The following is a 25,952-nucleotide window of genomic DNA, read 5'->3' on the forward strand; positions in this document are numbered from 1 at the left end:
CCAGCCACTGTGGCTGGTGATCAAAATTTTTAATTTCCACCCCTGTGTACATCCAATGATTACTTTCTAAGCATTTCTTTAAAATCCAATCAGGGGTCCACACACACCAACATGGCCGCCCACCTTTCATGGTGGTGTGCAATAAGTAAGCTGTACCTGTTATACAACTGACCAGTCAGTTTAGTCATTCTGAGGGGGGAAGTTGCTTTTTAAATGTCGACAAATTAACAAATGCACAAAGAAAGCCTTCATATTTAGAATTTTTACATGAGTTTGTATTAATTTTGATGCTTTTCTTGCTTCTAATTCAGCTCTTAAGAACCCATGACTTAATTCAGGAAGTTAGCTCGAACTAATGACTGAACTGTAATCTAACAAGCTACGGAATCTGCATCAGTCCAGAGCAGGAAACCGTGTACCTGAGGCAGCCCGAAGTGTTTTTGAAGACTGTGGTCCACTCTGCGTCGCGTGGCTTCGAGTCTTCATTCGGTTCATGCTCCCAGCCCGAGTGGGGGATAATGACCTCGTTGGTCATGGTCTGCAGGCCGTGGTTGATGATCACCATCTTCAGGGACTCATAAGATGACAGATTCCACAAGGTTCCTGGTGGAGAACACCAAAAGGAAGAAAATGAACATTCAAACTTAGAAGATTCAGATAAGGGCTGGGAGGAAGCAGTTCTCTTAATAAACAGAGAAAAAAAATATATATCTAAAAGATGCAGAGGATTAATGTCAGCTTTGAGAAGAGGTGCAGTGAGGGCATAAATTTTAAATGGCAAAATAATAAAGTGAAGAATGTGATGAAAGATGAGGCAAAATGGACAGCAAAGCAGTGGGGTGGGAAGAAATGGCTGCAGAAAATAAAAATGATGCAATTTAGTGAAACTTGTGTAGCATACAAACAAAGAAGCAAGTTGCGCAGGCTTCACAAGTGAAATGAAAAGCACATTTAGTTTGACATTTAACCACATTTTAAAGAAATAACTGATGAAGAACAACACAGCCCCTGACAACTACAATGTTGTAGTTAACGTAGAGTTTATGGCACTCATTTGACTGCAAAATTCCAATTATGTTCCCACAATATTTTGAACCGTTCCCATGAATTGCACCCAATTCTATTATTGTGCAATTGGTTTTAAAGCATACAAGTCTTGTAGTAACTATATATGAGCTATGAATACTGTACAAATCATTAACAATAGGTAGCACTGGACACAGAGAGACTTTCCACACAACCAGCTTAGTAAAATAGTCCTGCACTAAAGTAACTGTAGGCCAAAAAGCAAAACAAAATAAAACAGTATGTGTACTGGGAATTTTCACAGAACAGCCACAAAAACAAAGTAAAAAATAAAAAAAAGTGGAATATTTGGAAGCACATTCAGGCATCTACAAAACTAAAAAGCTCTGTTTAGTTGTTTTACACCCACTGGGCTCTAAGTTAGACACATGAAAGCTGTGGCGCGAGGGAACCTCCGGTTTGAGAGGAGAAAAAAAGCAAACAAAACAAAAATGTTCTTTTTCCTTGTAGTGAGCTGAAGCGGCTGTGAAACTGAAGAATTTATCTTTCTACGAATTCAGAGATCTAACCTATGAGCTGCAACTCAAACGCCTTTTATTTTCTATCTTTTATCTGAAAATTATAAATGTATTTTAAGCTAACGACTCGCATTATATGTATAGATAGCATCTATTATTTAATATTTGCATCTATTTTCAGGTAAAAAATTTGAAGATTAAACTTTTCCAATCCAATTTACATTGTAAGATAAAAAGATGTGTTATTCCTTTGTGCTCACTGGCTATTTTTGATGCTGGCGAATCATTTAAAATCAGCTCGATCACAATAACCAACCTACATTCCATCATTTTTAGGGGGGAAAAAAAAGGCGCCCACCTCACTTCAAAGTTCCAAAGTAATACCATCTGGGGGCTTTAAGATTAAACACACTTTCATTCCCTCTTGAATATGCTGACACGCTCAAATACACACGCGATTTGCCGTTCTAAACGCACTGCTACAGTTGTGAAGCCACATTCCCTCCTGCTCTGTAAAAACAGAGAGCTGAAACACTTCCTGGCCCTGTTCTTTAGAACAGTTCGGGACGTTTTTCCAGACGGTCAAAATTTCCTCCGAGACATCTTACTCACGCGCACAGGGGAAGGGGGGGGAAATAAATAAATAATGTAAAGGTCTAAAAATAGCTCCAGACTTTCCAGTGTGGTTGTGTCTGCAGGCTTTCTTTGCCAAGAAATTCAGTAAATGAAGGAACGAATGAAACCAATACATTCATTGAAATAATCAACACATTGTGTTTGGGTGACATTTTAGATTTTGATTTCATTCATTCCACTGTAATCCAACTTCATCACATATCTAAAAGACACATTTCCACAAAGAAATGAATGGAATGCCCAAAAAAATTAAACAGTTTCATATGATGTTGTCATCACTGATTAGGCATCCTGTGTGCCACAAACGACAAACTGTCTGACTGGGAAGCAACTACAATTACCATTATCGTCTCTCTAATTGATCTTTTTCTTAAATATTCATTGCAGATCCTGTCAGGTGATAAATAAGAACACACAGTTAAATGCTGGTGCGTGTTGAGAAACTACTTCTAAGGACAAATAAACACAACTTCATTTGACAGTTCATCTTTAGGAGGAAATTGTCTCCTAGGTCTAATATTACCAGGATCAAGTAATTGCACTGATAAATATCGTGTGCTTTTTTTATAGTAAATGTCATACCTCTACTAGTTCATTTTAATGGTATATTTGAACACATGCATGTGCTTCAAAGCTCTACCTGAATAAACTCCATCAGAATTATTGACATGTCTGTAAATAACACGCAGCTTATGTCTCAGTCAGCTGAGCAACAAACAGGAAGTTAGCAGGTTTGATACTTTCTCTGAAATCACAATTACATGCAGTCACTGAAGCTATATCCATTCAGACATGAACATAATTCAGATTTGCCTGAGTCACATTTATTGCAGAGATGGTTACAAATATTTTGATCAATTTTAATGTGAAGCAACATGACGGCTGTATTTCATCTCTCTCCTTATACTCCTGCCTGCTTTTCATCGAAGAAGAAAATATAAAAACATAACAGAGATTATTTATAATTGCGGGTTTAAATGCATTTGACTTAAGGACTTCATTCTATCTGCGTATTAGCTTGTTGTGGACTTTGACTTGACATTCTCTCTCCAGAATTTGACTAATTTTCAAACAAAACAACAGAAAATTTGTGTTTATCTCATGTTATCACAATAAGTGAAACTGACAAGTTTTGCTAGAATAATAATGTGCGGTAGTTTGTTTATCTGGTAGGTATTTGCAGACAGTTAATTCCAACAAACCATCATGACTGAGATTTACAAGGAGCCTTGTTTATATCCTAATTAATCATTGTGCCTTGTTATTTTGCTGCAGTCACAAACAGCATCTATCACTACTCAACAGACCCAGACAGCTTTACGTTACATTTTATTTTTGAGTTAAACCCTCCAAACGTATAAACTGTGTGGCCCTCAATGCACTGACACACTGGACCTGCTGAACACAGTTATGATGCAAAAACGGCACACACACACTGCTGTGTGCAATACACTCAGGTATACAAATCCAGTCAGCTTGCTTTTAATGCTCAACTTCTATTTTGGATTGAACTAATCTGTTTGCCATTGTGGATTAGTAAATAAATAAAACATACACTTGTCTCTGTTACTGCTAATTCAAAACAATCCTACACTGCCAGTTTGATGCAGCAAGTCAATAATGCAACACATTACTCAGTAAAAGAAAAAGAAAAACAACAAATAAATAAATCTGATAACACCCATACCTGTCAGGATCGCTCCACACATCTACTCTATACAGAGCCCATATTTGAAAAAAAACCCCAACAAATATCAGTTTTGTTGTTGTTATGTAAATAAATGGCTGTTGGAGAGATAATCATGAGGCTCGTATAAATAAATGTGAGCACATAGGATGTAATCCTTACATGTAAGATGTTACCAAGTTACCAATCCACTGTAAAGTTAGCAGAGACAGAAAACAATGCTCACACACACTCAGACCTACAGAAAGCTCCAGTACCTATAAATCCGCCTGCTGTTGGGAGACGGTGCTAATGCTGCACCACAGAGCTGTCACATTGGTCCTTCAAATCAATTTCATCTCTAGTTTAACCTGCGTTTCCTCTGGGAAGCATTGTTGTGCCTCTCTCAGTTGTTGTTGTTTTCTTTTACAGGTTAGGTTTTGTCACTTCTTCCTCGACAATGCTCGAGAGCAAGTATCCTCATCCTGGCATGAATCTAATGAATGTATGTGATCTGCTATTATGACAGATGGAATAACATTCACGGGCTGACAGCTTGATCCCATTGTTTCATTAGAATCAGTTTGGGACAATGTGCAGTCAAAATAGAAGGATAAATGTGAGCTTAAGTAACACCAATATGACCTTCGCAGTAAATATTTTGTGCTTATTTATGAACCTTTACATACAAAGCAGCACATCATTAATCCACAAAATACATCTTTGTCATTTGTCAAAATGATACACTCAGTCATGGGATAAAATGTGCACAAGCAGCCTTCTAGGTATCACATTTTCAATATTATGAAATATATTCAACAACTCACATCCTACATGGATACAAACTTGTTTTAAGCCTAAAAGAGATGACTGTTTGTTTTTGATCTATGCTACAGAAATAAAAATTACAACTTAGAAATTTCATACCATTCCCAAATCAAATTTTCAAACTTTTCTGTTATTATTCAGGCAATTTTTGTCATCAAAATATCTGTAAAAGTACTATAATTGTTTGTACGGTGGTGTAGTTTTATTATCTGTATGCTCTATAGCTTGTGTGAAAAATTGGACAGCAGGAAACAACACTTTAGAAAAAAAGGCTTTCTAAATAATTGTTAATCCCAAACCATGGTTTAAGTGATCATCAGGACAAAATAATGTTGATCTAGAAAAATCGTTTTCCCCATTTACAAGAAAATGGAAAACAAAAATAAAAAATTGTACACTTGAGGCATATAGTATATAAGTATACGGAATGTAACAGGCTAATGATCTGCAGTTATACCGCCAAATAACATAAAACAACAAAGTAATTTAGGCTTTACTGTCCTGTCCAAAAACACGTCAGCATTTAAAGGAGATGTAAATCTCGTCATTAGAGGTCAACCAATTTTACACCCTGAGGAATTCCCATTTATGAAGCATGTAGAGCCGAGCACACATCTATGGGTTTTCAGTTATAGAAACCAAAATACTAATGGTTAATACCCCAAACCTAATGTGGTGGATGAACCAAAAAAAAGACATCAGGCTATATCCTCCTTTTATATAGATTTGTGGGGAAAAAAATCGACACATTTCTATATTTTTTAAGATTGCGTAGGAACCCAGACACAAAACAATGTAATATACAGCAACATACAATATTGTCTTGCCCATTTTTTTCTGTACTGGGCTACTGTCACCTGCAGTGTTCCAGCTGAAATAACTGCTCAGGTCAGTGGAATCAGTCACCTATACACTGATCACATAAGCCAGAGGGGAGGAAAAGAGATGTCTGTGCTGTGGCTGTGATCCATCAGGTCCGACAGCCATACAGCCCACTGACAGAGGGTTATTTAGGCTGACGGAGCGCTGTGGAAGTGACGAGCTCCATCCCGCGTCCTGCCACTGTTTCAGGCCACTGACTCAGGATCAGGTTTAGTCAATTTGCTGTCCTCTGTCAGTCTGCCAGACGTGGGCGCCTCGGGGGTGTCCTGTCTTAAAGGCCTCGGGCACAATCACAAACTCTCACTTAACACCTGGTATGAACCAGTGTGTTGGCAGGTTTTGGTTTTCAATAAAAAAATAAATAAAAAATGCATTGTGTATGTATCCTGCAATCCATTTGGTCTTAAAATGACAAAAATGAAGACCTCTTTAAAGGTCGTCCTCATCACCTGGTCATTAGATTAGAACCTGTTTCTGCTGTGTGTTTATTTCTAGCAGAAAGGAAGTTGTCAACTTCAAATTTCCATCTCGCATGAATGGGTCCATTTTCTTCCTTTTAATCATTTAATAAAGTCAAGAACCCCAACGTGACCACGAAGTGAAATCCCAGGACTTCAAAATGAACTTTGATAACCAAGTCAAACTGCGTTCAAGATCTAAAAACCCTACTCCTTTCTGAATTATAAATGGTGTTTATGTGTGAAGAAAACTTCTGAGGGCGTAAACAGTTTGGCTGCGTTACAAGTGAAAAAGAATCTGTTGAATAAACCTTAAACCGTGTATGTGTGTGCTTTTTTAATTAAATGGCAATAATCCGTCGAAAATAGACAAACTGGTAAGATATTACTCGAGTGCTGCCTTCTGATTTATAATTTAACTGTTTTTTTCTTATCTTTTATACTTTATCCTCCATCTCTGTGACTGGAGAGCTGGAAGAACCGGGACGAGGACTGGGAACGAGACTGAAGCTGCAGCTGAGGCTAATTAAATTTTCCAGGCACCACTGGCAGACATGTTGCTCTTCAAGCGGAGCTATTAACTTAGTTCTGCCAATTACCGTTCCCATACTCTGATTCTCATCCTCACCCCTTCTGCCATCCATCCCAGTCTCAGTGGTAAAGAAGGATGGAGGCCAAGTCTAGACAAAGGCAAAGAGAACACGGGACGCATGAAAAGGGAAAAGAAAAAAGGAGGCATAAAAAAGTAGAATCACTTGATTGAAAATGTACACAAAATAGGGGGGGGGGGCTAAAGATTTATACGTGTGTTTACATGTACACCCTGAGGGAGAGACCATTAAGCAGAAAAAAGGTGACAAAAAAAAATGGAGGTGTGTCTCAAACATCAGTGGTTTCCAAAGCTGGGGTCGGGACCACACTGTGGGTCATGAAACAACGTGAGAGGTCTTGTGTTGATTTCCAGAAATCAATGAAAAACTTAAAAGGACTGATAAAAGCCCTTTTTTGTCATAACTGTTCTAAAATATAAAATAAAAAACAGCAGTCATGAGCTGATTAAACCACCTGTCATTGTATTCTTGTTTTTGGTTTACTGTCAATGCTTGTACACTTCAACCAGCAATAGCTGATGTCACAAGTCTCTGCTAATCTTATTTTGTGGGTCAAAACCTGAACAGTTTGAAGACCCACTGTCATAGATTATGGTGGAGGACCTCAGCTTTAATGTCCGCCTAGAAAATAACAAGAGTGTCTTCTACCTCACTGTAGGGATCATTAACATGAGTGTAAGTCACACCTATGTGCAGACAGGTTCTATAAAACAGGCCATTTCTGTCTGTTTACTGCTAAAATGACCAAAAAGGGCTTTAAATTACTCCTCAAACCAGCGCCACATTACCTGACCTGTCTGAGTCATGTTCCATATAAAATCTCAAAATAAAGAGCTCCAAATTAGTGGATGGAGATTAATATAAAAATAAGCAAAACAAAAGAAACCAATATGCGAAAACCTTCGGCCTGTTTCAGGACCTTATGAACTTTATCACTTGTTATAATAAAGACATCAATGCTGAAGTCACAGTATATATTAAATAAGATTTAAGATACTGGAACTGGATTTCGGTAAAACTGACGGCTGGTTTTAGGATACAAACAATTGTTTTTCAACAATCTCACCAGTGTTTGGCTTTAGCAGGTATATGGTCTGTTTTTCTTAGTAATGCCACTGTTGTCTAAACTGTGAACACTTCAAGGAAAGGTTTTGAACACCTTTAAAAGACGAACGAAATGATCTATAAGAAATCTCCCCATATTTGGTTGCCAATCTACATTTCTACAGTTTGCCAAAGAGAACAAACAGCCCAGAGTCTACGGAAAGAGGAAAATAGAATTACTCCGAACAGTACAAATTTCTAAAAATATAAAAGATTTGTCTTGTGTGTTGGAAAAACAAAACCACTAGGTTCCTTCCACGTCACCCATTTCCTCTTGTAGAAAATTGAGCTCTCTGTGGTTTTGCAGGGACAGCAAAAAGTCCAGCAGAAAACTTTTAAACACATGGACTAAAAATAAAAAATTAAAAATGGAGCCCGTATTTAAACCCCCTGAATTATATTTAATTGTAGAAAAACACAGCCAGTTCCAGCCCCCGTGGCTGAGGTTGAAAGCTGAGCTTGCACGACGAAGAGCCTGTTTCCACCGACCCCAGAGCAGTGACCACCTAAAGCAGGACAGGGAGCAAAACAGCAAGATAGAGAAAAATCTCTGAGAATGAAGATAATGAATGAAGGAGTGGAGGGGGGGGGGAGAAAAAAAGAGAGGCTGAACGTGGGCGGGTTGAATAATGAGGGAGAGAGGGGAGAAAAGCCTCCTTCCATTCTCTCTCCCTCTTGTCTTGTGCTGCAGGGTTATTTTTAGCTACAATAGGGAGCAACACGGTGCTGTAAAGGCAATCATTTCTGCTGCGGCACCGTCATCGTTCACTGCAACGTCTCTGTCACAGCAAAGGAAACACACACATACACTTTTACGCATGCATGAACACAACAGCCCAACAAGCACGGGGGTTTGAACAGACTTAATCATTGTAAATAATAGCCTGTATGGCATGCTGGTCTTCGTCTTTTAAGGCGTCAGCTCCATAGATATCGAAATTATACAGTTCACACAGTTGTCAGTCCCTGAAATTTGTCTGGCATCAATTTTCCTCCTATAAACTGTAAAAACAACTAAAGCGTATTCCCCCCTTTTTCCTTGCGGCGCGCATGCCGTATTCTCACTTTGCAGCTACTTCACAAGGCTGAGGTATCTCACTTTAAAGTGTCTCATTTTTCACACGAGTGCTCTGAAAACAAATGTCCCCTCTCAGACGCCAAAGAGCGCGAGTGTGTCAAGTAAAATCAGTTTGGATAAACTGAGCACAAACACACACACACACATATATATATTCCCCAGCTGACTTTTACCAGAACAAGGAGAAGACATCCTATCTGAGGATCTGAATCAATTGCTTCTCCTAAAAGAATTAAAACATACTCCATTACCCGGTGCAGATAAAAGTCTTTTTCAACAAAAATCAATATTTATAGGCTTTCTACATTCCTAAATAGAATGCTCTCACTTTCCTGCTTATAGTACTGTACTGAGGACAGAGGATAAAGTAATTAAATATCACCTTATTTGTTCAAAAGCACATCTCAGCTGTAACCTTTGTAACATCTTTATGAGCAAAAAAGCCTTGAAGAGTGAGAATTTGCTTAATAACGTATAGCTTTCTCAACACGTATGAAGATAATTTACTGAAATGTATCTTCCCTATAATTAAAAGAATGACTAATTGCAGCTTTGAATGCATAGTTATCTCCTCTTGCCAGCATAATGGGATTCACCCAGTTCAGTGCAAATAATCAGGTATGCGTAGGACACAAACTTATCACAGAATGTAAGAGGTCCAAGTTGATATATAGACGTCAATACTGATGAATAGTAATGAGTGAAAAAGATACTCCGCTTCTTGATGTAGCATGACTCACAGCACCGCATTGCTATGCAGAGCATGCGGTTACGGCAGACAACTGGACAGAATATATATGTATGCGATGGAAAGCAAGCAACTGGTGATTGGGAAGGACTGGCATACTAAGGTGCTTTCATATCAACTTAAGGCTTCAAAGCAGAAATGTGCCATGAGGAAGAAAGCTAAGCGTAATTAGGAAACAGGAAGAGAATCACACAATTAGTGGACAAGACTGCCAACAGTTTGTGTATAACTTAAACTGAGTGGAATGGTTAAAAAAATAAATAAAAATAGAAGATTTTTGAAGAAATTTTAAAGGGTGCCAATGGAGCTACTGCCAAAAAATCCAACAAGTTTTGTAATAATTTAAACTGAGAAACAAGTGACCACAGTCTGATGTATAAACTGCATTTAAAAAAAAAAGCATAAAGCCACTGTAAGTGGCTCATTGTGGTCACTATGGTAACCACACACCTGTGTCTCTCACTCCCCGACAGCCAATTTAAGAGAGGCAGACAGAAACAGAAAATTAAGCCTCAAGCAAACACTGAGCGACAGAAGACTGATGGTCATACTGGGTGAAAGAAGACTATGTTCCGATGTCTATTTATATATGTCCCAAAAATGTTGTGAAAATAAGAACAGCTTGTTTGCAAAAAGATCTGAAAAATTTCAGACATTTCCAGAGTGTGACATCAACTGTTAGTTGACAAATCTCTAAGAAATCATAAAACCTGAACTGCGATTGTGTAAAAACCGCTCAAAGATATCAAAGAGACAGTTAAGCCATGTAACGTCCAACTTTCTATGACTAGTTTAAACTCTGAATGATGCTTCTACTGTGAAGTATATCTGAACTGTAGAGCTCCAAGAAGGGCTGGGTTTTCTCATCTGTTTCACCAAAATGCTACTGATCCCAACTGGGTTTTTTTGTGGACCCTGAATGAAGTGAAACAATATATAGCAGCAGAAAAGCTGAAGTAAGATAATCACTTGATGGCTGCATTATTCTGCTAAGAAAGAGTGGCATTTGTCTTCTATAGCTTCAGCTAAGACATGACAAGAACATTTTTTAAAACTTGGCTACTATTTTTTTGTGAAAATGTTCATTTTACCTGTAATGAGCTCTCGAACCTCCATGTCATTGGTCTTTCTCAGCAGACGGATAAGAGCCGGGATGCCGTCGCAGTTCTTAATGGCCACCTTGTTCTCGTTGTCTTTGCCGTAGGAGATGTTCCGCAGAGCGCCACAAGCCTTGCGGTGCACTTCAGACTTGGGATGATCCAAAAGCCCCACAAGAACAGGGATCCCCTTCAGCTGGCGCACGTCCTTCTTAATCTTGTCATTCTCGTAGCACAGGTGCTGCAGGTAGGCAGCAGCGTTGGACTTGACTGGGTCGATAGGATGGCCCAGCATGGCAATGACCTCCGGGAGATCAGGGTCTCGCCAGCGTGGGTCCTTGCGGATGCTGTCAATAGAAGGCGAACGTCGGCCACCCATTCGATCCAGACTGGCCATGCTGCCCCTCTCGGGCTGAGCAAGTGGAGCTGAATACATGCCGTGAATGTAAGGGTGGCGCTCCTCAATCAGCTCTGCCTCAATGGGGTCATCTGGATACCCTCTGCAAAATAGGAGAGGACAGTTAGAACACTTAAGATGGGAGAGGTAAATGGAAGGTGACTCAGACTTGTCTGAGAAGGATTAGACAGCCAGGAAAAAGACTTTGACCAATTGAGATGAGACCCACTGACTAATAAAGGGAAAAGGTAAACGCGAGGACAAGGTGATCTGCGGTTTGGATCTGTTATTATCGGGTTTGTCAGGGGGACTGTGATGACAATCCTTTGCAAGAAGTGAAATGATTTGCAGCAATCTGCTTTTCATTCCCCATCAGGTAGAAGTAACAAACACGTCAAACTTCAACAAACTGAGTTGAAGAGAAAGTGACTGAGAGACGGGAAAAGACTGCACAAAGAAAGAAAGGGAGAAAAAAAAAACTCGCAAAGCTAAAGTGGCATAACAACAAAAAAAAAGTAAAAGCTTTGAGGTAAAGACTTGTGAAGTACTTCTTTATAAGCAACCCAGAAAAAGGGATTTGATATATCTTCCCTCAGGGAACAGAGAAAAGAGCTATGCAATCCCCCCAGGGAGGACTGTGAGCCCCTACAGTGGCTCCGGGGGCTCCCTTTGCTCCAAACACTTGCGTGCAGTTGCTAAAATGTTAATGACCAACACTTTGGGATTTCTCTGCTAGCATTATCCTCATTAGCATTACTGCTAATAGTGCTGGAGCCTTAAACACTATTGAGCTCTAGTCGTTTTTTGGGGGACAGAATTAAGTGGCAAAGTGTTCCACAAAGGTGGGGGTTTCCATCAACGATTTGCTATTTCTGAAGCCTCTTTAGGTCTGTAGCGTATGCTTCTTTACGCCACAGACAGCCTCATAAATTTTTTTATAGGAACATGGGCGGAAATATAGGTACTCAATTTCTGTGACAGATCATTTGTTGCTAGAGTGCAGGTTACTTATTTTTACTTAAGGCTCTTCATCATAGGGAGGATTTTTCACTTTCAGTCCCCACTCTGATGATGCAGTCAGAGGAGCTACATTTAACACCCCTGACACGCTGACAAGAATATGTATCGCCTGCTACTGAAAGGTGAAAGGCGGGCGATAATGTTTTGGCCCGTGTCTGTGTGTGCACACGTTCATCGTGCTAACAAAATAGCTCATAAACAACTGGACTGATTTTAATGAAACTCCCAGAAAGCAGTCATGCGAGGTCAATCTACAACTGAGTAACTTTTAAAATCAAAGCAATTCAAGACGGCTGTCATAGCTAAGCAACTTTGGCAAACACAAAACTGGATATTTCAGTCAATTTTACAGATATTGAGCTAAAACTTGATGTAGCAGGAGCTGAGAGTCATTCGCAACATATGCTCTGACAGCTAAGAGATGCTCAATCTTGTGGTATTGCACAAGACTGTGCATCACATTATTTTCAAGGTTTGACCAAAAAGGCTAAAACTCCATATTTTCTCAACATAACATGATCTTCGATTAAAAACTCCGGCATGAAAGGAAGCAGGGAAATAGCATTCTTTCAGGAAACGCTAGGCCCTAATTTTGAAAATTCCTTCATAAAAAAGATGAGACTATGTTTGGCATATTCTAATGGGGAATGGAACTAAATAGGAGTTGTGTACTCATGTATAACCATTCCCATCCCCTGACCCACCCCGCAGTTTGACACTTGTTTACCCTCATGACATAAATCAGTTGTACAGTGGTTGGTGGTTCATTAAAGCGGTGTTCAAAGTTGGTTGTTGGCAAGAAATTCCATATATAAATTTCTGTGAGTTATGTGTTTGTACACTTCTTTCCTGGGTATCCTGAGGAGGTTTGAAGGTGGGGGGAGGGGTCTGCATGCTGTCTCCCTTCAGCTCTGATATACGCTTCACAAAAACACATTGGCTTTTATGACATTTACTTTACTTGGTGCATTTTTCTGCCAGAGAAATCAATAAAAGATGAACAGAGGTAAACTCCTACCTGAACAATGTGTCAAAATATTAAACCCTTTCTTTCTGATGGATGGAAGGAAGAAGCCACTGAGTGAGCCACAGAGGCTGTAGAGCCTTTATTTGAATGCTTCAAGTTAAAAGAGTCACTGGGCTGTAACAAAAATAGGTTTTGACTGAACAAATTAATCTAATCTGAAATGGAGCTGATGCACTGTACTGCCACTCTCTAAACTTTATTTGTTTGCTTATTTATTTTACAGCGCTGTGGAACAAGTGGGCGAGCCACAGAACTTCACAGGCAGCTTGAAACCACGGTGTAAAAGGAGGGACAAATTAGGAATCTGATTACAGCCCATCATCTGGAGAACGACGGCTGCTTTGAGGTTTGGTTAAAAACACTGAGCTGCATCACAGAATGCATGGAAAACAAGCAAAACTTGCATGCGTGTGTACATGTGATGGTGGTTAATGAAAGCTTCCTTGCAGATACTACAAGATCTAAACACGCTCCCACATTTGGAGGCCAATATCCAGATTTTCTTTGCAGTAGAGTATAGAACATGTCAATGGATGTGGAGGCAAAAATAACATATCTGAAGAAAAAAACAGAAAACATTCACCATTTCAGAATCATAATCATCTCTCAAACCAACATACATAAACCACAAATTGTGTTCTCCATTTCTCTCTGGCATCGTGCTTCAGACCATGTTTACCAAACACTTTGGCACACAGACGGTTTAGCACAGAGATAATATGTACAGTTGTGTAGATTGTGGCTCATTTAGATCGGGGCTGATGCGGCGGGGCTTTTTGGTAAAGCAGGCGTCACGAGGCTGAATGATGGGAATGTCAGGATTTGCATTTAAATTGGCAGCATGGTGTGGACAGCGATGGATGTATTCACGGTGTGTGAAAAGCCTCTCCGCCGCCAGACGCAATACTCTGTGTGTGATTACAGCAGATCACTCTCCTCATGTTAATCGAGCTGCTTAATGTCTGGGCTATCAGAGTGTATCTGTGCGTTCATTTAGGGATGCCCGGCTGCACTTGTTTTGTGTTTGGATATGAAATGTATGCATGTCTGCGCTTCAGCAGTCGTCTATTAAGTTTCTCACATCCTCGCCGTTCTTCCTCTTCTTCATCTTTTGTCGATTACTTTTATCATCTGTTAGTCAGAGCTGTACTTCTTCACCCATCGAAGAGGAAAAACTAAAAGGGATTACATGCTCAGAAGATGTTTGCAGCTCTTATGTACACAAGGAAAATGACATTCATCGGCAGTTTAGAAAATGCTTGTGATAAAACTCAAACATATCAGAGGAAATCAAATATAGAGTTATTCATAAGCTTTCACTTGAAGCCTATTGGCAAACCTAAAGCCATAATAGCTGTCAAAATAAGAATTTTTTCTAATTGATTTCATTTTTTATGCTTCTAACACAATCTTCACATCATTAATGGTTGTTTGGGGTGTTGATGTAACTCAAACTCATCAGGGGTTTTGAGTGGGGGTGAAGGAAGCAATTTATGTCAAGATAAACCAACTTTCAACAGAGAAGGTCTCAGATTTCACTTTCAAAACCCTACAATGGAGCATTAAGTGTGATACCCAGTCATTTTCACTCTAATCAACACCTTCATTCGGTGACCAGAGTGGCCCATTTGTGAGCCAAGCAAACAGACACCCTAATGAGCCTCTATTGCAAGGGGGGTGGGTGTAATCGGCATGTGAATCTATGTTACGCAACGTCTTAGCTTTAAAAGACTGAACTCCACATTCTCTGCTTTTGAACTGATAAAGCTCTTCGGATGAAAAGCAAAACGTCTTCAGCTACAGAATAGAAGTCCAGTTGTTTTTTTTTTTAACCTTTTCTGCAATATTTATAGTTAACTCTGAAGTCTAAAAGTGAAGCACAAACGGGGAACATCAACAGCAAATCATCATTCCCACACACACAATGGACTCCACTGTGGTGACAAAATGAGTGCATGGCGCCAATGCAGAAAGCCATTTTAGTGCTAAATATCTTCATTTTTGTCTGTGCATAATTGAAGGCTTGCATGAGATGATAAGCTGTAATTAGAGCGCTTTAAATCTAAGATTCATTACAGCACTTTGGAGACGCTGGTCCCTTCTTGGAAGAATACTAATTACAGCCTGGGTGCTTAGGAGAGCCTGTGTACTTCAGAAGAACTGAGTGTCACTTTTATTTGAATGAAATAAAATGCATATAGTACGGTACGTTAGAGTTTTTGAACTAAGCTGATGTGAATGTAGGAGAAATTTTAAAAACTCAAAACACAAATTTGTAATTATTTCTTTCTACAATTAGCCAGATTTGTTGGCGTCTGGACATTTACTGTATGTGGGTGGCTGCCAGTGAATGTGTCTCAGTATGTATGTATATGGCTGTTAGGGCTGTGTTGTGACACATGTAAGGCAGGCTACAAATTGCCTGTCACAGCAAGAGGAGTGACTTGTTTCCTGAAGATGGGGATTTTATTGAGCGTGTGTGTATACGTGTGAGTGTCAGAGCAAAGTCAAACCTATGCCAAGACAGAGAGGAATGTTCACTTTTGAACCTTTTGTGTATCAGTGCAGGAGCTTTTCTATCCAGCGAATTGCAAATTCACAAGCATGTCTACACACGCTTAATTAAAAAACCGGAAACAATAATGTTCCTCCATCCTTGGTCATGACCAAAAAGAAGGAAAAAAAAAACACCCCACATAGACACACACTGGCATCCGTCTCACTCTTTCCTGTTTCTTTAAGACTGGCTTGGTCTCAAATGTTTTATTTTCAGATTAGTGGAAAAGTGCAGAAAGCTTGAAGCCGCTTCAGATCAGTGATCGAAAAGAAGTATTTTACTCACAACTTCTATCCCTCTCTTCAAATTACTTGATGGTGGACATTTTTTTTCTTACACAGGGTCCCTCTTTTGAACCTATTGTTGGTGGCAAACAGACATTTCTTCTGTCCATTGGAGTGAAGAGTTATACACTTATCAAAGTTTGTTTGGGGAAGAAAAAGCTTTTAAGAGATAACTTACAAAAACCTGCCATCCTCTCCCACTCATCCTCCATCCTTTATCTCCCTTGTCACGTCTCCAGTCATTCCTGTCTCTTTAACTCTGACACAAACACATGTTCACTGTCCATTTCAAGGAAAATGGCAATCAAACCCTTGTTTCATTCTACGCCTTCTTTCTCAAGCATGTTGTTCAAGAAGAAGAGACATCTGTTTATTGCAGTGTGGCTTTATGGCGAGAACAAGACAGGTATTCTTTGTGTTAGCCCGTTTAATATCCTCTCAAGGAAAGTCTGCGCTCACATATAAATAAGAGTTTAATGTCAGATGAAAAAAAAGTTGTTCACTGTGTGAACTTGAACACCTGAAAACCTTTCCTACTGGCTTTGATAAACTATACAATTCAAACTAAGATGAATATCTCAGATTTTTCGACACTAAAACCAGGTACTGATGCATAAAAAAAACTTTAAAGTAGATTAATCTGTGCAAGATTTTCATTTTGTTGCAGAGCAGGAAACCATTTGTTCTTGTCAAAGCTTGAACTTTTACTCTTTTAGTTTTTTTGTGTGTGTGTTTATTCTCACCTGACTCGGTGCATATCACGAAGAGGTTCCCTGTGAGTGCGACCCCTGTTCGGCCCTGGCAGGGTGCGGCGGTTGGCAGTGGAGTAGTCAGGTTCCAGCTCGTACGGCTCTTCATCTTCAGGGCCCAGACTACGGCGATCGTCCTCCAAGCCATAAGGCTCTGGCTGGAAGCGCTCTGGTTGTGAGCGGTTTAGATCCACAGTGCTGCTTCCCATTGGCACCTGAGGCTGTGCCACATGGCCATAGTCATCCTTACGAATAGGCAGTGTGTAGCTGTTCTCTGGCCGGTAACTGTTGGGCATGTAGGGATAGCGCGGTGGCCGGAAATTAACCCCACGTGACAGGCTGCCATAGTTGTCCGTCAAATCAGCGTATCCATCATGCAGGCCGTAGTGGCGAATGTACTGGCTCTCTGGTGTCTCGCCGTATGAGTCGTTGTAGGAGTTGTTATAGGAGCGCGTCAGAGTGGAGGTTGCTTGAGGTGTTATGAAGCGGTCACTTCCATTCTTCATGTAACGTCTGTCGATAGAATCGGTGTAGCTACCCAGCGGGGACGTCCCCTCAGGCAGGGGCAATCCATCTGGGCCAAGAGGGACCTGACGCACCGTCCGAGTGGTTACAGTCTTCACCATCTTAGTCACCTGTAGAACAGATAGGATACACCTGTCACACCTTTGGCTGTATCATAAGGTTCAAATTAACAAATGTGTTTCAATCTCAATGTAAAGAAAACAAATGTGTTCATGTTCAAACACATTCAGATTTTCAACCTCTGAGAGTACTACAATTCATTATAATGTTTAAAGTAATGTTTATTATTATGGGGTCTTCTACTCTGAAGGAGTGCAGGTGTTTGTTTTTAACGCTTTACTTTGCTGAGACAAACGTTTCGACCAGTCAAAGTTCTTTGAACAAAACAAACAGCTCGAAAAATAAAAAATGAAACTCCAGTGATGCAAACAAATATATCTATTTTAAAGTCAGTGTCATCAATAAGAGATGTCTGAAACTATTCACTGGAACAAGACAAGTTTTGTAATATACAGGAAGACACTGCAAAGCCCTCCAAAAACACAACATGTAAATCTATAATGTTGCCTGCACACATTTAGTGTGGAAACAGCTGCCTGCTCTGGTTTGTGTGGTAACAGAGACATTTTGAAGTGTGACTGCTGCTCCACTGGACCTTGAATTCCCTTTGAGTGGCCCCAAAGGGAGCAAGGTAACATCCCACTCCATACTCTTGGGTCTGCAACAACCAGACCAGAATGTATCCGTTTCTTATGCTCACTTCTTTCTTTTGCTAAACATCTCTACTTCCTCTGCTGTCTCTGTGGCAGGAGAATCGTGCATGACAACCCAACTATCTCTCTGGGCTCCCCGCCCATATAGAAACCAATTTGCTGCCCAGTGAATTCTGCTGTGGCCAATAATTGGCTATTTTGTCTGCAGCTATAAACTCCTCTTAAAATTAACGAGGTTGATGAAAATTAATCATCATCTGCAGGTGTGCAGATCTAATGTCCTGCCTGAAAAAGTGATGCAGAATGGTTCATTCTCGCTTGACAAGATCTGACCATCACTCTGATTTACAAAAAAAAGAGATAGCAAAATGCTCTTTGCCCCATTCGGAATGTGATGGGTTCAATTTTTTAACACCAGCTCTAATAATGTAAGGTGCTCTCTTCAAACTCACCAGTCAATAGTATAATTTCTCTTTTAATCAGCAGCGAGTTAAGGCATGAAACAATATCAGAAAGCACAAGGAAGAATTAACCTCTGCCTCACAGGAGGGCACCAAGTGCCAAGACAAAAAAACAAAAAAGATATCGGTTGTTTAACACAGTATCCTCATTAACTCGGCTGAAACAAATAGAAATTTGCTCTGGCCTCATTTCTTGATTACACCCTGACTGAGCTACATAACAAAGCCCATTTCAGGAACATCAAGGTTCATTTCCATCTTCTAAGTAATTACTGAGTAGTTTGTTTTCAATGCCACCCTGCCTTGACTATGCACATATAAAGTTAACAACTCATTTGATTGATTCCCATCAGCTGAAAGATATGTAGGCGTTTTGGATAACAAGCTCATTTCTATCTACATGAATCACAATGGTCAACCATAGAAGCTGTTTTGCTGTCATTGTGGCTTCTAAACGAATCAGAACTGCATACCATGCTGTGTATGAGGTAATACACTGGCATACCAAATGTTAAACTATATACCAATACCTTATTTTAGGGATATGTTAATATTTTTGTACATAGTATCAATTCAAGTCATTGAAGCTGCATATGTTAACAGAGAAACATCAATCAAACGGTGTATTCACCAGACTCTGCTTTCTTTGCACTGTTTTTAAAAACATGTTTAAAAACTAACATGTAACTCCTTCTGTTATTTCAATACAAATGCAAATTACGAAAAGCTTTTAATAACTCAAAGTCCAGCATGAATTTTTATTTTTTCATAAAGAGAAGACACTTAGTAAAATTAGTGTATTTTTTATTATTTTAAAGTACTGACTCTATATTCAGTGTAACATTGTAGAAATAAAACAGCCATCTAAAACTAAAAGGTCTAGGAGAAAACCATAAGCTAGTATCTCACTTGTGACAAATTGGCAACAAATTATCAACAGTACTCATTAGGGCATCTCTAAAATGTCTCGAAACATATGCAAGGGTACCACGGATTCTCAGCGCAGGTGTACTGAAGTAGATGCTGCTTGCAGAGAAAGCACCACCTAGATTGCTTGTGTTTCTATGCCAACATAATCGTTTTCACGAGCTTAATAGCTGATTTGAGAAGAATTATGTTTCTGTAATTTCTTCCATCTTGGGGTTATTCAGAAAGCATCCAGGGCTGCAGCCCCAGTTGCCGAGGTCTAACCGCGCTGATGGTAAATTATAATTAAGAAGATGGTCCAAATCTGCCTACAGTATTTTCATTTCAAATGTGTACTCCAGTAGGTTTATTTATAATGTTGAGGGCAGCTGCCGAAGTGAGTACAAAGGCGGCTACGATGTGGGCAATGAAATAATGTGAACAGCCTAGAATACAATTCTTCAAGTCGTGCACAGAAAAATAGCCTTTCAAAAACCCGCAGAGCAAAACGCAGCTGCTTGGCTCACTAGTTGCAAACACCATCAGTTGCGGTGAGACCTCACCTGTTGAACTGTTTACATTCTTATAATTTTCTCACTCTTTTGAATGACCAGCTAATCTTCAAACAGCTGCAGTCAAATAAAATACTGGCTTTAAAGTGAGCATATAATATCAAACTTTAATAGTTCCATAATGTCATTAAACACACCATTATTTGCCATAAGGACTTTGAACATACAGTACCATCTGGCCTGCAATATGCTTGCGTCTCTGGAACACTCTATGTAACTCGTCTTTATGCAGCCATCTTCCATTGATTCAGCAATATGTGTGAGCTGAAGTGCCATAAAAAAAAAACATTCACCTGTGTTGCTTTTCTAATTAGCAGTGTGCTAATTACATCATATTAAATAATAGAGTTAAAAGGCAGTGCTTACAGATCAAAATGCTGGTGTCGATTCTCAGTCATTCAGGACATCGTAAATCAAAAAAAGGTTGAACAAAAACAACTGGACTTGTCTTCTGTAGCTGAAGATGTTTCGCTTCTCAACCGAGGAGCGAAAATTCAAAAACCTTGTCAGATGAGAAGCAAAATGTCTTCAGCTACAGAACAGAAGTCCAGTTGTTTTGGTTTTTTAACCTTTTTTGGACTTACAGATCCAAAAACTTAAAACTATTTTTTTTTAAAAACACAGCTTCCAGTTGAAACCAAATATGTCAAGATGAAGCCAAACCTAAACCTCTCAAACCTTTGACTCATATATATTAATAAAATACACAGTTTATTAATCATCATATTTTATTCTACTTTATTATAGCTGTCAGAAGCTGTGAGGAGGGTTCTGGAGAACGCTACAGCTTCCCAGCCTTGACATGCCAGGCTGGCTTGTACTATCACAGCTCTTTAGTCAAGCTGCAAAGGAATCCATCGCTCGGTTTCAAACACTCTTTGATGTATGCTCAAGTTCACAAGGCGTTAAACCGTCACGCAAGGGGAGACGAGGGATGACGAGGGACCTGGTTTTCAGAGGAGCCTGAAATATGCTGAAGTGGGGTAAACAGGGTTGAAAGAGAATTGCTGAATTGGTGGTGAGTGCGATTATGTGCAAAACTATCAATTCCACCAACCTCTATGTATTTACACATGCATGGAAATTCACACCAGCACTAAAAAAAATGTTTCAACCAAACCACAGGTTGTTAGATTCAGACCTTAACTGCTTACCAAACTGGTAAAAAAAAAATGAAGGGAAGGGCAGTGGGTATCAAACTGTTTGATTTAAATCGCTGCAAAAGGTAGCCCAAACTCTGCGTCATTCACTTTATTGAGAGCGTAAATGGACGTGGAGGTTGGATTGTTTGGGACTAGATGAGGCAGTAATTCATGCTGTTAATACACCTGCACAATGAAACCCGCCTTTGATTTTCAACCAGCCTAACCAAACAACTGTGAAGACGATGAAATAAAAAATAGGGTTTTTTTTATATTATTTAAGGTGTTTAAAACCTGGTGTTAGAAGAGGGTGGCAGCAGGCAGGGGGAGGGGGAAAACAGCAAAACCACAGAAGGTGTGGTGTCCTACTGGATCTGTCTCATGTGGGGTGGGGTCTGAGACAGAGACCAGAGTAGGGGTCTGAATGATAGTCCTAGAATCCACTAACAAGTTGTCAGACACCATCACTGGATGGTACAAGCCGCGAGTGGTGTTTTTTCACCACTTAGGTAACCTGTAGTTGGAGGGATAGATGGAAAATAACTGCTGTAGACCTAATTATGCTTAAATAAACACCCTGTTCTTTTACTTTTCTTTTCAATGTTTTTTTACTGCACTCAAGCAACTAACTAATCTATTTTGTCTTCTTTAATAAAAAAAAATAAAGTGATGCACTACATACAGAAAAGCTTCTGTGCCTTACTTTGTTCTGATAAACACAAACACCTCATTTTTCTTAACAAATTGAACCTGGTGAAACACTTACTTTGCATTTTGTGTGAACATTTTAACTCACTCTAAGTTTATATGCTTAAGGCTGGCTCCCGACCGTGAGCAGGGTGTAAAACTGATTTTATTAGGTTTTTTTTTTTGTGGTCCACCTCAACCGTCATTAGCTCATATCAGGAGGAAAGAGGAGGGGGATGTTTTATTGGTCAGACTCTAGCATTGCTGGTGTTTCATTCAGACTGCCTGCCAGCAGAAAAAGAAGGCTGGACAATGGCCAAGAGAAAGCATGGCATGCTGGGACAGGAAGATGAAAGTGGATCTAATTGAGCCCACAGACTCATCTGAACATTCCAGCCAACTGACTCGGAGTTGAATTGAGTGAAAACTCAAAGACAACCAGCCGTTAATCAGCCATAAAAGGCCATTCATAGTTGTTTTTTGTCCAGCATTATGTGAGAAAATTCCTACAATACCTAAACTCAACAGCTGAAGCTTTCCCTGGACCCACAGCACCAGCACGACTGACAGTACAACATCTTTTTTCAGATATCCAAGTTTTATTGTTTTTTTTTTACAGCTTCCTCTCAACATAACACTTTTTGCTTCGCTCCTCAGTATTCTAAACGGGGATTCTGCAGTTACTAAATCACAAGAAACATGTTTACCACAACCAAAACTTTTTTTTTTCATTCGCAAATCAGGAAGACGGGAGAAGATTTACTGTTTCATCTTCTAACAGTTAGATGGGAGATAACCATCAAGGGAGAAACGCACAATAGCAATAGACAGTACTGCAAGACTTTGGTTCAAAGGCACAGATATGCACACAAAGCTGAGCTGCTGAGAAATGATGAGAGACAATGGAAGAGGAGGAGAGGGTGAAAAGAAGTCATGAGAGACAGTAAGAAAAGGTAAGAGACGACATGTTGAGTGCTTTGTGGTGGACGCTGGGTGTATTTGCCACCACAGGGATGGCCGTTTTCAGACGTTTACCCTGGACATTGATCTGGCTGACCTCTAAAAGTCACTGCCAAATAAATGCCAAATTCCTCCACTCAGCAGGGTGCCGGAGCCTTAGAGGCAGCGTCCTTCCTTCTCCTTGGTTTTTCCAGCAAAGCTCTTGATTAGTGTGACTTTTTGCTGCGTGCACTATTGTGCATTATTCCTAACAACTTCTGTGCCACGAGGCATAAAAACATAAGTGTGTGCGTAAACGCGTGTGTCCAACCCCCCCTCGCAGTAAACAGGCTGGAGGGCATTGGGTCCTCCCTGATGAGGGATTAGACCAGGCTTTTTAATTACAGATTCACAGTCCCTGGAGTTGGAGCCCCACACAGTGCTGTACGCTCATCTAGAAGCTGACGGCAACATCTGACAGTAGCTACATTCATATCTGCATCCAAAAAACTACCTGCTTAGCTGAGTTTGTTTCACTGTTTAAAGGGATGCTTTAAACAGAAATGCAACACAGTAGGATTTTATTGGTGCGGGATCACATGAAAATGAGAACAGTCTTTAAGTAATTTATATTTACGTTTACAGAAGGTTCTTCTCCAAAGAGCTCAGGACATTACACCACCACGTTTACTGTGCCTCAGGACAGATAAACCAATCACTTCAGTTTGTCCTTGTCAGGTCGGGGGGCAAAGGTTAACAAGGTTTATAAAAATCGACTGCAATCTGACATACTACAACTTGATTACACTGCAGTCTTCAGGCCACATCTTTAGTTGTACCCCCCCCCACCCAAAAAAAAAGGAAATCTTAGTTCTGGTAAGAAACTAAGTTCTGCGCCTTAGTGATAAATCGAGAGCTGAAGTCTGAACACACAGATTCGTTCTTCCATCTGAATTTTTAAAGCACGTCTTGAAAGTGGATATCGAGTCATCAAAGGTTACTCTCGTGCGAGTTACTCGCTTTGAGTTAGGAGAAATAGACAAAATTTCCGAAGCTTTTCACAGCAGGAAAATTTATACAATTTGCTGAGACATCTAAAAGTGAGGTAAAGACTTTAAAAACATGCATATACAAATTACTGATGTTGATTCCAACTAATATTGAGTGTTAGTTTCTTTAAAATAGCTTTAGTCAGGCCATGGGAGTACTAAAAATAAGACCTATCATATACACTATTTTTTATATTTTGTAATTCATATGTATTAACTAAAGGTATAATCTAATTAATTACATTAATTCCTAAAGATGTTTTTCTAGGTTTAATTTTAACTGAGAAAAAAAATAAGCAAACAACTATACAAAGGGATGGATCCTCTTAAAGGGTGAAAGCAGCAAGCAGTGATTTAAGTACACAGGATGGCAGGAGATGCATTTAGCTTGTAAAGATGCAGATTGTGTTGTGCACCGCTGCTGTATCTGATGGTGGCATTGTGACAAAAGCTTTATTGATATAAAAATCCACTCACCTTCACATTAGCTGACACATCCTTTCAAAAAAAACAACAGAAAACATCAGAAGACATGTCAACAAAGGGGCTTTTAAGAACCGGCGAAAGAAGGGAGATGGCTAATATTACCTTCTTAGACAAATATTTTTTAAAATCTATGAGAGGGGGATAAAACCACTTTGGCAGCAAGATAATGGGATTTCCTCAGAATAGACATTTGGAATTTGAAAAATAGTATGCTGTCTGATTGTATTAATTTCGCCACCTTGAGTTCATCATCAGAACTAGACCACAACAACTGCTGCAACCGCTTTCAGGTGAATAACAGGTGAGTTTTATCTTGTCATCACAGATTTTTTTTAAATGAGGGTTGTTAATCTAACAACTAATCTAACACAAATAAAACAATTGTGAACCTCTACAACAGTGTGCTAAAGAATCTACTACCTAACTAAGTGGATGTGTCTTTCTGTCTCACCTTGGTCTCTGTGCGCCGCGTAGTTCCATCATCAGAGGTGACCACTGAGACGTGGGAGGTGGGGGTGCCGGGGTCCTCCTCTATGGTGACCGTCTCCTCCACCACCTCCTGCGGCTCCTGCATCATTGCCAGGGACGTGGCGTTACTGGGGCTCTGCTCCTGTACAAGAGACAGGGGAGGGGGGGAATGAAAATTAAAGCAATTGGGAGTCACCCAACCAGATTTTCATAATCGACGTTGCACAGCACGGAGAGAAACAACTTCCAGGTAATCATCTGTAAGACCCGCGACAAGTGCGCAGATAATCATCTGCATTCATATTCCATTCATTGCTTTGGCAACGATAAATGAAATAAGAAAGCGGCGGCAAAAAGCGAGGCATACGCAAGAACGCTGAGAACTAAGGGGATAAAATTTAATGCCTCCCTTGATTTACAACGCAGCACTTAAGCATTAGGTAGATGAAGAGTGTGAAACTACAAAACATGAATAAAGCACCAGCACTGAATTACCCCGAGACAACGAGATACATGCAAAGTGCTTATAGCAAAAAGATAGGAAAGAAAATCATGCAGAGACAAAGACAAGACAAATGTGACTCCAACTTTGTTCATAAAAGTGATAAAGAAAAATGTCTTTTATCCGAAAATGAATGACAAACATGAATTACTGCACTTATATGCATGATGGAAATAATTCACATTGCAAAGTAGTTTAAGCAACTGCTAGAAAGCATACTACACATGCATGGGTAATGTGGATTTTTATGTGATCAAACTGACTTTAAGAAAAATCAGGGTTTAGACTAAAGTTCTGCTCTCCAACACAGAAAAATTATACTTGTGAATGTCCAAAAACACATATTGAAATATTATTGCCAACATTAACCTTGAAAGACTATTTGAAAGTCATTGTACTTATAAATGAAAAAAATAATTTGAGTTAAAAAAGACATAAGACAATTTGAAAATTTAATGCCTGACATTCCTCAAAGGACTCTATATCACCCACTGCCTTTTGTGAATACTGCGTCCTGCATTCGCCACCTGACCCTACGAGAAAATGTAAGAAAAATGTGCTTCCTGCTGCATTTCCTTCAGACAAAAAAAACAAACAAAAAACAATATGATGCCAGTGGTTGGAGGTGCAGCACCCTGGCATGGGCTGCTGGTGGGCAAGAGTGACAAAATTACAGCTTTCATGATGGAGAGGGGAAGGAAGGCATTTGAGGCAATTACTGATAACCAAAACAGCACGGAGCCGAGAGGGAGAGGAAATCACAAGTAATGGGGGGGCGGGCGGGCGGAGAAGCTGGGGCTGGAGAGGGACAGAGCA

General features: G+C 39.8%; 1 protein-coding gene across 13 annotated transcripts in view; it reads right to left on the bottom strand.

Moving 5' to 3' along the window:
• arvcfb (ARVCF delta catenin family member b) overlaps positions 1-25,952 on the bottom strand; it is a 233,709-nt gene that overhangs the window by 54,730 nt on the left and 153,027 nt on the right. For 11 of the 13 annotated variants that reach the window (XM_017414607.3, XM_017414609.3, XM_017414605.3 and 8 more), the window contains 5 exons: positions 24,618-24,776; positions 24,158-24,178; positions 16,681-17,321; positions 10,647-11,152; positions 420-603 (listed from right to left, as the gene is read on the bottom strand). In XM_017414607.3, coding sequence (XP_017270096.1) covers positions 420-603; positions 10,647-11,152; positions 16,681-17,321; positions 24,158-24,178; positions 24,618-24,776 — 1,511 coding nt within the window. The remainder of the gene's footprint in view (positions 1-419; positions 604-10,646; positions 11,153-16,680; positions 17,322-24,157; positions 24,179-24,617; positions 24,777-25,952) is intronic. The other 2 variants (XM_017414612.3, XM_037975067.1) reach the window with 1 other exon arrangement.

This window comes from Kryptolebias marmoratus, linkage group LG1 (genome assembly GCF_001649575.2).
Source record: "Kryptolebias marmoratus isolate JLee-2015 linkage group LG1, ASM164957v2, whole genome shotgun sequence".
NCBI lineage: Eukaryota > Metazoa > Chordata > Actinopteri > Cyprinodontiformes > Rivulidae > Kryptolebias > Kryptolebias marmoratus.